A 13,901-nucleotide genomic window follows, 5' to 3' on the forward strand; every position below is an offset into this window, starting at 1 on the left:
GTTTGTCATTTGGATGATATTTTAGTTTATGAATAATAAAATAACAGTTTTTTATTAAAAAAGTTTTAAAAAACTAAAATAAAAAAAAGTCTTATTATTAATTTTTTATTCGTACTGAAATTTATATTTTTTTTATTTTAGTAATTAAATCATTATATTTTAATTTCAATTTATATGAATTATTTAATTTACAATCAATATGAATAAAAGTGTATTTGAAAATAAAGATAATACAATAAAGTTATGATGTTAGGGGTTATTGGGTATTATGAAATTAGTAGAAGGTTAATATTATATATTGATTTCAGTACGGGAGAACTGACAGTCTCTCATAATTAGATTGTAAAATATGTGATGAAATACTAATAAAGATGAAATGAGATCAGGTCATGTTGACAATAACGAATGATACATTATAGAGTATATTATAGGTACTATAACCGGTCAATGCATATATAATATATGCAATTACTAATTACATTATAATTTTGTAAAATGCACACACACACACACACACATGTATGTAATACCTCTTATATATTTATATATATATATATATATATATATATATAATAGACTATAATCTCCCTCATCAATACATCATAGCTTATACCATTTCATTCCAATCAAAGGTTGGGAAAGGTTTGAGCTGAATTGTAAAACTCAACCCGTATTTTACAATGCCTCTGAAATCGTAATCAACAAGTTTTCGAGTCTTTTCATGATCATCCGTGTAGTAAACACGCAATTTCTACTAACTCACCCCACACAGCAGAAGCAGATCCATCCTCTTTCCTTCTCACAAACACTAACCATCATCACCATTTTTTTTCTCGGTAGTTTTGTAGTCCTAGTCGACAGTCGTTTCATAAGCATACCTTAATATTATTATTGTAGTTGTTATTATTAAAACACAGATAGAATTGTGGAAAAGATAATTGTATATTGTTAGTCACCGCTGGTAGTTGATTACTTGATGTTGTTCTCTTTAAATCAACCGTATGTATCAAGTAATTAGTTAGTCTTAACAATCAAGAATTCACCAAATAAACGACAAAACATGTGAGCAAAAGAAGACCACCACCGCTTCCACCACAAAGTAAACATGTACATAACCAAGAAACTCTTCAATAACCCAACGGCGTATATTATCCTCCTCCTGCTATCCTACGCCCTGGGTTACCTATCCTCCCCAAAACCCCACACACCACCACCACCACCACCATCACGTCCACGTGCCGGTGCAGGTGCAGCCACAGCCACAGCCACAGCCACTTCAAATTCAACCATCCAGCTTCCTCCAAGTCTACTAGACAACTTCCGAGTCACGACTCGCTGCGCCGCCGACTCAGTTCCTCCTCAACTCGTCCGTCAAACCATCATTGACCGAATCTTCAACGGCACCTCCCCTTACGTCAATTTCCCGCCGCCGCATATTAGTCACCTACTTCGCCGGCGTCGCATCAAGGGGTGGGGCTCCTACGGTGCCGTTTTCGGAAACCTCATTGATAAAGTCAGGCCGCGTGTCATCATCGAAGTAGGGTCCTTCCTCGGCGCCTCAGCTCTTCACATGGCCAACTTGACCCGCCAATTGGGACTCGATTCTCAGATTCTCTGTATCGACGACTTCCGTGGCTGGCCTGGGTTTCGCGATAAATTCAAGGAAATTCCGATGGTAAACGGCAACGTTTTACTTTATTTCCAGTTCCTGCAGAATGTAATTTACCAAAACGCCATCGATTCGGTTTTGCCCGTGCCGTTTTCCAGCGGCTCGGCTTTAACCAAACTTTGTGAGTGGGGAGTGGTGGGTGATTTGATAGAAATTGACGCGGGCCATGACTTTAACTCGGCCTGGGCGGATATCAACCGGGCTTGGCGGATCTTGAGACCCGGTGGGGTAATTTTTGGCCACGATTATTTTACTGCTGCGGATAACAGAGGCGTAAGGAGAGCGGTAAATTTGTTTGCTAAGATTAACGGTCTGAAAGTTCAAATTGATGGGCAGCACTGGGTCATCCACTCTGCTGTTAATGCTTAGATTTTTTTTCACATATGTATCTCGTGTATACCTGTCATCTCCCGTCCCGTCATGTGATACTCAAAATTACACCCCCCAGAAAAAAAAGGGTTGCTTGATCCGTTATTGGTTGTTGCCGTCTGTTTGCTGGTTATGAGATAACAACTCTTGAAAAGTAAGAGTGATATTATTTTTATTTACTTGGAATATTTAGTCTGTTTGTATTTTAATTGGTGTATCATAAATAGAGATTTATTATTTGAATAAAAAAATTTAAAAAATTATTCATCACTTGAATTAATTATATAATAATAGTAAGTTATTTATTACATCAATTAAGATATAAATTTAATTGTGTGTTTACTTCATGAGAATAGAAATAGAGTAAAATGAGAATGGGCTGAGAATGAGAATTGGTTGGAATGAGAATGACGAATGAAAATGAGATTTCAATATTTACTTGGCAAAAATAAATAAGAATGTGAATGTGCTGAAATGTCATTGATGTGTTTACTTGGCAAAATAAATAGGAATAAGGGATGAGAATGATAATTAATTTACCAAAATACCCATATTAATAGTAATTAATTTATCATTATTAACAATATTATCATTATTGTTTTTGTTGTTGTTATTATTATTATTATTAAATTTTATTAACTTTATTATTTTAGTTATTATTAATTATTGTTATTATTATTTTTAATAAATAATAATAATGATAAATATTAATAATTTAATTCTCATTCCTTCATTCTAATTTTTTAAACCCATAAATAAATACACCATAAGTGTTCTAACTAAATAAATACAATATTATTGCAAAAATAAATATGGAAACGTAGTGAATGACGAAAAATTCCGCATTCAACTGCATTTTCGTTCAATTTAATTAATTAGATGCTGACATGTGAATAAGTTAACAAAGACAAATTGTCAATTGTCAAATGTCTTTCAGTCCTCTATTTCGTTGAGACTTTTCTAGGAGTTTGAGACGGAGAAGTATATTCCACTAGTAAATCTTTAATGCTCATGTGACAGGTGGATGGCGATATGATGAAGAAGTCCATGATTTTCAAAGATGTAAACTAATGACCAGTCCAGCCCGTGGCATACACCAAAGGCCTGAACTTATTACAGTTTTGGTTTTAGTATCCTTCGATATGAAGAAAAATGAAAAATAAAAAGTTGGACTACTGACACCTTTTTAGAAATCTCTTAAAAACTTTTTAGATATTTTACAATCTTTTTACTTTTAATAAAATTACATAAAAAGAATGATTTCTAATTAACCCACGCTCCCTTTTATTAAAAACTAGACTCATAATTTTTCTTTTCTTTTCTTAACAACTATTAACACCAAGTACCAGAAGCCCAACATATCAGTAAAAAAGTTGAGGGTAAGATAATCATGTAAATAGAGAGAGACATCATGAAAAAAAAAAAATTTCTTTCATGATTTTTGAACACTGATATGAGCATTTTTTTTTTTTTAGTTTACAATTATGAAGTTTAAACAATACCAAAAAAAAAAAAAAAGGAAAGGACGGAGTTTATGATAAATAAGTTTTATTAAGGTTGTTTTGTTATTAACGGTCGTATTATGTTGTTATTAAACATTTTAATAGGGTAAATAAATAAAAGAGGCTTATGAGATTTTGAAAGGGGTGCCAATAGTCCAACATAGAAACGACGGGCCTTATTGAGCAAATCCAGAGTTGGTTCATTTTTGGGCTTTCGTACCCAGAGTGAGTCTGGGAAAAGTATAGACGGGGCTTGTACGGTTGTACACATCACTTAGAGTTTCCTATGAACATCCGTACATATTCTCAAACACCCGCCAATTTTTCATTTTTCATTTTTTAGCGTTAAGGTATAAGCGTTTACCTCAGCAAAGGTGGGGGTGTATAGGAAATCGAAATATTGTATTTAGAATTTGGTTATGTTAGAACTGTTACAATGAATATCAAATTATAAAAATAAATATTAAATTTATAATTATTATCATGATCTGACGGTCATCATCATCAATACTCTGTGATAAAGTAACTCTACATTGGCCACGGTCTTGTATTTAAGCATCTATTTTTTCTAAGGCCTGTTTTGTCAGATTAGATTTGTTGTATGCGCTCACCCCATATTACTTTCATACCTCCCAATCATGAAAGTATGAAAACCCAGCGCTGGTTTTAATATCATCTACTCGGATCGCTTTGATTTTGTTCTTTCTTTTGTTTCAACCGAGGTTCTTGATTCCACACAAACAAAGCCAAGGGACCCAACAAACTTATAAGCCAGGTTATGGAAGAAACAAATTTCTATAATATTATTAAAGCAACGTCTGGTACAGCAAAAGTTAATAGTTGTCATAGTTTTACTATTTGTTTGTTTTTTAAAGCGAATTTGTAATCCTACGATAATTACAATTCTGGGACCAAACAATCCTTTTAAGTGTTGTTGTTTTCTTACTTGTATTCATAAAATTATCATGGCCACAATTAATAAGCAATGTTCGTTGGATTGGATAACGTGGTCATCAACGTCCACGTTCTATTAATTAAATTTGTCAACGTCCCTTCTCTGTCTCTGTCTCTCGAAAAATCCTCTGCAACCCAAACACTTTCCTATTTCTTCTTTCTCTATCCTTATCTCCGGAGGAAAACGTTTTTTTTTTTTTTTTTTTTTTTGCCCTTTAGCCGCCTCCTCCTTCTTTAGACACGAGGATGATTGTCTTGTTTTAGCATATGAAGCTTGAAAATGTTGTGTAATCTAGATGGAGGCATCTTTGAGTAAACCTGAAGTGCACTCATTTATTTTCATCTGCTTCAAATATTAATTTACTAATAAATAATTATTGGGTAATTTGTTAGATTATTTTTTTAATAGATAAAATTAATTAATTTCAATAATTTTATTAGAAAGGTATCATTGTAAAAAGAAAGGAAAAAAAATAAATGTAAGAATATAATATATTTAACACGTAAGTACTCTTTTGGTCACTGTATTTTGAATTAAGTATTCATTTAGTCTTTATATTTTGAAAAATACATCAAGACACATCTTTTGTTAAATATTTGACGCTCTTATTTTTCCTTTATCGTTACAATAATAATACTCTTCCTACAATCTTGAGAGCATTAGTTAATTCATTCATGAAAAAGTTAATTAACAAATTGATTAATAATTGTTAGTTTAAAAGAACTAGTATTTTTTAAACCCTTGCAACAATCTTTTAATAATTATTCATAAAAAATTTAATACTAGCCAAGTTAAAGCTACATTTAAATACTCTACTCGCTTGATAGTAAATCTCTATAAAAAAAAAACTAAAGTTAGTAAATTAACCTTAAAAGTAAAATAATAATGAGAAATTTAGTTTAATTTTTATTTTTATTTTAGTGTTAATTTAGTAAATTGACATTTTTTTTTCTTTTCATTAGTGTCACTAAGAATATTCTTGCAAAGATATTATTATAAAAGTAAGGAATAATAAGGACAAAAATATAACATAGTTAACAGCAGAGAGTGCCTTAGAGTCATTTTTTAAAATATAAAGATTAAACAAACACTTAACTCAAAATATAGAGATTAAAAGAGCATTTACCCTATATTTAATTGTATGAGTATTTTGAGATATTTTTAAAATATATGTGTAATTGTTCAATGTATCGAATGATTGTGATATTATCTACGTTGTGGGTGGTGGTGTTTAACTACAAGCTATACGGTCATTATTTGCATTTGAATGAAATGTACATTTTTTGTTTTTATTTAGAAAATACATTCTGTGACGTGTCAGTTATGAACCATATGGTTACGTAGAAAAATATGGACCATGTGACAAAATACTTGGTTCATTGCATTGGTCCTTTTATACCAGATTTATCATACAAAGTCTGTAAATATTTCAAAATGGTAGTGACGCCGCCGTGACGCGTGATAAAATAACATTGCCTAGTGTTAAAAACATGCTCTAAAGACGGAAATTAAAAAAAACAAGGCCACCTCCAGCTTCTTGGCTTTTGATTTTTAAGTTATTACATGTTGAGTTATTTTTTAATAAAAAAATTCTATCCTTTAATAAAGTAAGAAATAATTTAAAGATAATAAACTAATATATTTTATTCTATAATATCTTAATATATATATTTTTCTTTTTTTTGTTTTAACTTATCTCATACATTACTAAATAATGATTCTTATTTATTAACTACCATAGAAATGTTTCAATCTGGAATCCTTAATTATATTAAAATATATTCTAATGCATTATATTTTATGTTATAATATATTAAATTTTATATTTTTTTATATTTTATCTTATTCCTAACTTTTAATAAAACCATAAATCCATGATTGGAAATCCACTATTAACTATTAATTAAGTTTCTTTTGAGCTTTCTGTTTCACTCAAAGCCAAATGTCTTAAACCCAGGACCATAAAATAGGAAAGGAAAAAAAAAAAAGGGTAATTTTTGGAAACCTCCCCTGAGGTTTGTCCTTGCTACACTTAAAGAGAATGTATGCATTTATTGACATATAGCACCCCTGACCGTGTATGAGCGTTAGAGTGCCGTTTAGTTGTTAAGGGCAATAACGTAATTGCAAAAATAAAGAGGCTGACTCCAGAAAGAACGCAATAGCTTTTGCTTCCTCTCCATGTCTTCATTCTTATTCTCTCTCTCTCTCAAAAGAATTTGGAGGCAGAAAAGGAAAAAAAAAAATTCTTATTTTCTTTCTCTTTCCCCCCCTTCCTCTCCACCCATTTCGTTCTTTGATCAGTAAAGCTGAAAAACAAAGGCCACTATTCCTGCATCACCACCAGTTTGTCGTATTGCTTTGCTAGTCAACAGAAATTCTAACCCCATGTTAAAAAATAACATCAGTATTAATGCTTCTTCTTCTTATGATTCTTTCACCTCCTTAGAAAATGGTGCACTAGTTATTCATAACAAAAGAGAAAGAAAACCAGCAGGCACCCCATGTAGCTTTCTTTTTCAATTTTCTTTTGTATATGGGTTCAATTCTTTTAAGGCGAATTGCAAGTTTTAATTTTTGTTTTTCCGTTTTTTGTTTGATACGCACACACGCATAAATCCAGATGAGAGGTGGTTTTTATATGCTGTTCAATCTAATTATAAAGCACATCTAAAAAATTGTGGTACTAGAGGCCATTCTTCTGACTGTGGCCGAGTGTTTTCCAGGTTCTTCTCTTTCTCCTAAATTTACTCCCTTTTTTATTCTTTCAACAAAAATGAGATTCTTTGCTCCTTCAAGTGGAACCTCGGGGGCAAATTACCTCCACAAATTTGACCCACGGGCCACGGCTACTAGATTTGGAGGGGAGAGAGAGTGACCCACGGCTGCTGGAATTGGAGGGGGGAGAGAGTGACCCACGGCGGCTGGAATTGAAGGGGGGAGAGAGAGTGAACCGTGCGTTTTGTGTTAGATTTGGAGATCCGAGGGGAGAAAGAGAGTGTGACCCGTGACCCACAACTGTTGGATTTGGAGGGGAAAGAGAGTGAGAGCTGTCGACGAAGCATGGTGAGGAAGAATGGGAGATTGGTGGCTTGGTGAGATTAGTGGCATGAGCTGTGAGGGAGAGCGAGAGAGGGTGTGCTGTGAACGTTGCGTGTGTGTTGCAAACGGTGTTGCACAGTTCTTTCAATCAAACCCTAAGATCCTCACAAAATCATGTCAAAATCTTGATTCACCAGGCCTTTTAATTAAGTTAAAAGCTTCTGTTTTGTTATCTTCTGCAATGCAAGAAGCATCGTCAAGTCTGCAACTCCACGTTGCTGCAAGTATTGTCAGTTATTGAACTGTGCAGTGAAGGGCATTATTGTACTTTCGGTAACAGAGCAAACGACAGTCTAACACTGATACACGGTCAGGGGTGCTATATGTCAATATATGCATACATTCACTCTAAGTGTAACAAGGGCAAACCTCAGGGGAGGTTTTCAAAAATTACCCAAAAAAAAAAATTGGTTATTGCCCATCATGTCTCCGTCATATTCTTTAAATTAATCGTGTGCGAATTGGAAAATTTTTTTGTATCACTTTTTTTTTTTCCTTGCACGTGCATTCTTCTATTCTACAAACAATTGTAGTGTAATGCGTCACAATAAGTTTTTTTTTTTTTTTTTTTTTAACAGAAAAAGAAAATAATAATAATTAAAAAAATGCTCAGGATCTAATGGCGTTGTCAACCCCGCGCACACAATACACAGGGAAATCGAATTAACGTTGATTGTATAAAATTAGTTTGAAACATTAACGTCAAACAAAAATAAAGAAGAACGCGGATGAGCTAAGCGCTGACGTGTCTCGCTTAGACATTTTCAAAGACACACCAGTTTACTACCATTGCTTGTCACTGTCGTCCAACACTGTAGCATGTATGTTACTTTTACTTTATTACCCCTGCTTAGCTTTTGAGGGATTTTATAAGCGTTGTATAAAACATTTTCTTATGATAACTCAACAGTGGTTCTTTTGTTTTAACTGCCATATGCATAAAGTCTCTTGTTTGGACATAAAAATAATTAATAATATGGTCATTTTGATTTTTATAAAGGGTTAATTTTGGATTATTTTCTTAAAAATTTGACTATTTTTAAATTCTGCCTTTATTTTTAAAAATTTTAATTTATTTTTTTTAAGAAGACAAAAAAAAAATCAATCACTCTCGTTTTTTTTTCTTAGTTTTTGAATAAAAATTAAGAGTAATTTGAAATTTTTTAAAAATGATAAAAATTGAAGCAATTATCTGAAAGCAAGACAAATAAATTAGCTAGCTCCATGACTCCATCGTTTCACACCCGACGTAACAATAACAAAACAACAAAGCTAAAAATCATTCGAAAACGCCAAAATTTAAGAATCGTTTTCTTCCTTAACTTCACCATTATCATTTAAGTTGGAATATTCACTTTCATTTTGTGTTTCTTAATTATTTCGCGACATTTGAAGGAATATTCGACCATTATCCCGGGCATATAATTTATCTAAAAGAAACGAAATCGTTAATGTTTTCACATTTACTCTTTTTTTTTTTTTTTCCTTTGGTTATTTTGTTGTATGACCTAGCTTTCATGCACAATGATATTACCTCATCGTTTCTAATATTTTTCACCACAATTGCTAGGATTTGTAGAATATGATTATAGTCTTCTCTATTATCCTCAATTATCTCTCTCACAAGTGTGGGCACACATTAAATCCTAATTTTTGTATAAAAGAGGACAATCTTATAACATTCTCTCTCTCTCTCTCTTTCTCTCTCTCTCTCTCTCTCTCTTTTAAGAGAAAAATCTTTGCATATAAATATTAGTTATGTTCTAATTTCCTTTTCTTCATATAGGCAATTAAATATTAGAGTCAGAGTTTGACTAACAATTGAATTAGTGGAGGGACCGTAGACTCATGAGCTTTCTACCTTAATAGTTAATGCACATCATCTCATGACACACCAAAACTACTAAGTTAACCTAAGTTATTTCACTAAAAGCCTGAGGCTGCTCTCTGGTGATGGATGCAATAAATAAAATCACAATTAATTAGAACTCTTTTTAATCAAAACTAAGCTTGGTCTTAGACTAATAATAACCACTTAATTGATCTCTCATCTCTATTTGATACTCTTAATTAAAGTTAGGCCATGATAAATATCGTGCCTATGTAATTATATATTTATCCCTAAGTTACTATTTGTTGTAGTGATCACTTTTAATATATTTATATTTGCAAATAAATCATAAACAAATATTATCATTCAATAAACAATTTATAGAAACAACGGCCACAACTAGTTTTGTAAGCATCATTTGTATAGATTTTATCTTGTAAGTTTATGTTCTTATGATCCATTAAATCATATCTCTAAACTATTGAGGTATTGATTGTTATATGGATCTCATTTTGTGATAACTCAAAATATATAGTACGTGAATGCAAGTTCATCGCCCATTCAAGATTAAGGTCGATTAAGCTTATTAAAGCTCGTGAGATTTTATAATCAACAACGTTTGTTAAACCAAATCATAATTCAATATAGTCTTTTTCAATATGCATATCACATATACATATTAACTATTATACTTGAAATCTCCACTTTGATGATCAAAATAAAATCATTCAATATAAAAGTAGAAAGTTACAACCTTATATAATGAAATGTCTATTTCATTCATAACTATGAATAAATTTTTTATTTATAAAAAGTTTGTGATTTATATCTTTGTATCAGCATCATATGCCCAATATAGAAATCACATATTTTATAAATAAGGACTTATAATGTATGATGAAATAAATAATGAATGAATAAATTTCATCTAATTTAGAAATTATTACTATTTTATGGCATGTTTTTAGAGCACAAAATATCAATAAGTCTAACACACGCAGCGTGTATAATAAACATCATTTTTGTCCCCATTTTTGGTTCGTGTCGAAAAAATTAGCTAATTTACTATATATTTTATTTGTATTGATTTGTATTTTTTTTTTTAAAAAGGTAAAGGAGGTGAGCAAACTCAAATATAATTTTTACACCCCTTACCACCCCCAAGAATCAAATTTAAATTTTAATAGAGGCTACAGTTACACTACAAACAATCCGACTACGCCCTTAAACTTTATCTGTGTTCTTAAATTTGGCCCCCATTTTTGCGTGTAATTTCATTATTCTAGGGTCCTTTGCAACTCGTTCATTTTACTTCTGCTGAATCTGGTCCACGCAGTCAACCAGCATCGATTATTCCACTGGCCTGGTGTTGGGTTGTAAATGAGACATTCATTTGCAGGTTGTCCACAATCGCAACAAACAAAAGAACTGGGAATATAGATGTGAGGAGATATTTCATTTACCAACTGCATGACCTGGTACGTTCCCATTGGGTTTCATGATTGTGCCATCGCTAAAAGTCTGTAACACCCCCTGGCGAGCCTTTCATTATTGCACATGGGAAAATTGTCACTGCTGACTGCTGACCTAAATAATATATTTTACTGTACACGTACTATGTGGTCCAAGTTTTTCAGATTCCCAGGTCCCAAAAGCACCCTCTTATCAATTTATTATGTCCACAACATGAGGGACAAAATTGGATAATTTCGGGAACGAAAATTATCCCTTCCCATTCGAGGATTGCCCTTCCACAAGTTTTGTTTTCTTTATTGAATAACTGGTCTAATATAAACGTGCACAAATAATGATCACAACATCTATATATACCGAGGGCCAGTTACTGTGCTAGATAAATTTGGGGAAGAAATTAAAACAACACGTATATATATCATAACAAAAGTTTAACTCAGTAGTATTATTAGCTAAGGCTCAAGATCCCAACATTCTTTAGATAAAACAGCTGATCGATTTCCGTAATTACAAGAGGTGGAAATAACCAAGAGAGGAGAAAACTGAAAAGATGATTAAAGAAACATAAAAGCATCCAAAGAACACAACTCGTGCTATGATTTGAGCTATTACATACATGATCATAACAATCTTACTGATCTAGTCTCCTAAGAAGAGCCGATCTGAGAGCATCTTCAGTTCTCAAACCATCAGGAACCCTAACCACAATATCTTGAAGCATGAGATCATTAACACATGACATGCTAGCATGATGCAACTGCAAGTCCAGGTCACGCAGTGAACTCATTAGCTTAGCAGCCGGATGGTTCACATTCTCAGATTGGACTCTGATCATGGCATCACTGCCCATAATCTTGGTCTCAACTTCAAGATTGAACCCACCGCCTGAACCAGCGGAACTAGGCCTAGCTTGGTCCACGGATGTGGTGGTGCTATGATTATCAGAAATCTCCAGCTTCACTTTCTTGGACTCCCTTTGAAGCAGCTGTGACTCCAAATCATCAATCTTGACCTTGAGTTCCCTTATGTAAGACACAGCATCAGAGAGCAAAGATGCTTTGTCCATCCTTGACACATTTGGAACCACAGCTCGCAGTGCATAGAACCGGTGGTTCAGCTTCTCACGCCTCTGCCGCTCAGCTTCAACATGGTTCAGTGGCGTCTCTCTGCCGAGTCCTGGCTTTCTTCCCCTTTTCTTTGGCGTTCTTTTCTCCACAGCACTAATATTATTCACTGGCGGGGGCAAGGGGCAATCGGAATCCGAATGCTCAGAATCTACTGTATAAGATGATTGTCCAGTACTACTTTTAACAGTGCAGCCTTGATCTTTGCGTGGTTTCTTGACCTTGTTTTGGTCTTCCTCTTCCGGCCGGCTCAGCTCTTCTTCTTCTTCTTCTTCTTCTTCTTGTTCTTGTTGTACTCCGGCTATGATCCCAATATCAGCAAAGGATATGTTCCTGTCGAGGAAGTGCATCGGCGGTGCAGCTGGGGTGGGATTCGGATTCAGTGGTTTGGTAATTAGATCGGAGCCGAACAGAGACTTGACTTGGTGGACGAGACCCCAGTTCTCCCTGATCAAATCAGAGGAGCCCAACTCAAGCACACCACAAGAAGTGGGTATGCAAACAAAAGTCTCGATGCCATGCGATTGTGCTTCTTTAGCTCTTTCGCAGTTGTAAAATTGCAATTCGTGGCTGCCAGTTAGCCACACCAAAGAACCAGAGCTTTGAGCCCTGCCTGGAATGCCAACCCCAGCACCGAAAGACCGCGTGAGCGACATCACGTAGAACCATTCGGTGTCAGTGACATCACCGCCGTCCATCATGGACAAATCCATCTCATGGCCCATGAATGATTGTTGGATTCCCCTGATGCTGCTGATGGCCCTCTTTCTCTCCATGTTATTATCTAAGGCTGCACCTGGTGCTGGCGCTGGCATGCTTATTCTTGCTCTTGGCGATGCGTCTTTGGTTCCTTGGTAATGGCCATCTCCCCAAGCCAAGAAAAGTTGGCCGTTATCGTCGTTTGATATTGTTTGCCAAAAAATGGCATAAGCCCACCACTCTGGTTGGCTCTGCACTATGAATTGAAGCCTTTGTTGTAGTGTTGGTGGTGGGGTTTCTGGAGTTAAAGATACCAGAGAAGAAGATGAAGATGGAGATATTATTAGATCTTCCATGGCCGACTAGCCTTGTTTAATTAATTTCACTGGAATAAGTAGTGAAACAAGGTTTGTATCCAACATATTACAGAATTTGTGGATGTGCTGGGAGCATAAATATAGAGGGCTGTTAAGGAACACGAAGTACTACTGTAGAATATAAGTTTAAATATAATTAATTAATTAATTAATTATACTCTATTAATTTTGATAATTAAATAACTCGCCTCAGAACAGAGTGAACCAGCTACGTGGGGGCCTTATGATTGTACCCTAATTAGAACTAAATAGAAATTACAGTAGAAACAAATACAACGGAACAAAAAGAGATCAGGATATGAGGTGTTGATCAAGGAAGTGGAGTGAAGGTGGCTTCTTTGGGGTTGTTTGTTAAATATCTTTTAAGTTTGAAATTTTATGAATTTTAGATTTTTTCAGAAAATTTTTTGTTTATTTTTTTTGTAACTTATGTTATATTTATATGTGAATAAAAAAAATAATTTTTTGTAAAATTTTATCTAAATAGAAAAAGATCTGAATGTAAAGTAAATATTATATTATGAAGTTATCTCTATAATATTTATTTATTTTTTAAATTATAAAATTTAATTATTATTTTATTTTAATTTATAAAGATATAAATGTCAAATAATTATATTTAAGATTTATTTATTAATAAAATAAAATAAAATATTATTTATATTCAGATATTAAAAATATATATTATTCATATATTTGTATTTATATCTATCCAAACTTTAAAAAAAATCAAATCTATTCGAATTTGAAATTAAAAAAAAAAATTATAAAAGATCTCATATTTTAATAACGTCCGAAAT

The 13,901-nt window shown here is 33.3% G+C and overlaps 2 protein-coding genes across 2 annotated transcripts; one reads left to right on the plus strand and one right to left on the minus strand.

Moving 5' to 3' along the window:
- The first annotated feature begins 665 nt into the window (after nt 1-665).
- Nucleotides 666-2,230, plus strand: LOC102616160 (uncharacterized). Its single transcript, XM_006491284.4, has one exon. The coding sequence runs from the start codon at nt 1,106-1,108 to the stop codon at nt 2,036-2,038; it is 933 nt and encodes a 310-aa protein (XP_006491347.1). The 5' UTR covers nt 666-1,105; the 3' UTR covers nt 2,039-2,230.
- Nucleotides 2,231-11,317: 9,087 nt separating this feature from the next.
- On the minus strand, nt 11,318-13,352 carry LOC107178701 (transcription factor MYC2-like). The gene has a single exon (XM_015534207.3). It carries the CDS (start codon nt 13,078-13,080, stop codon nt 11,533-11,535), a length of 1,548 nt encoding a protein of 515 aa, XP_015389693.1. The 5' UTR covers nt 13,081-13,352; the 3' UTR covers nt 11,318-11,532.
- Between the last annotated feature and the right edge of the window lie 549 nt (nt 13,353-13,901).

Source organism: Citrus sinensis, chromosome 3, assembly GCF_022201045.2.
Source record: "Citrus sinensis cultivar Valencia sweet orange chromosome 3, DVS_A1.0, whole genome shotgun sequence".
NCBI classification, from domain to species: Eukaryota; Viridiplantae; Streptophyta; class Magnoliopsida; order Sapindales; family Rutaceae; genus Citrus; species Citrus sinensis.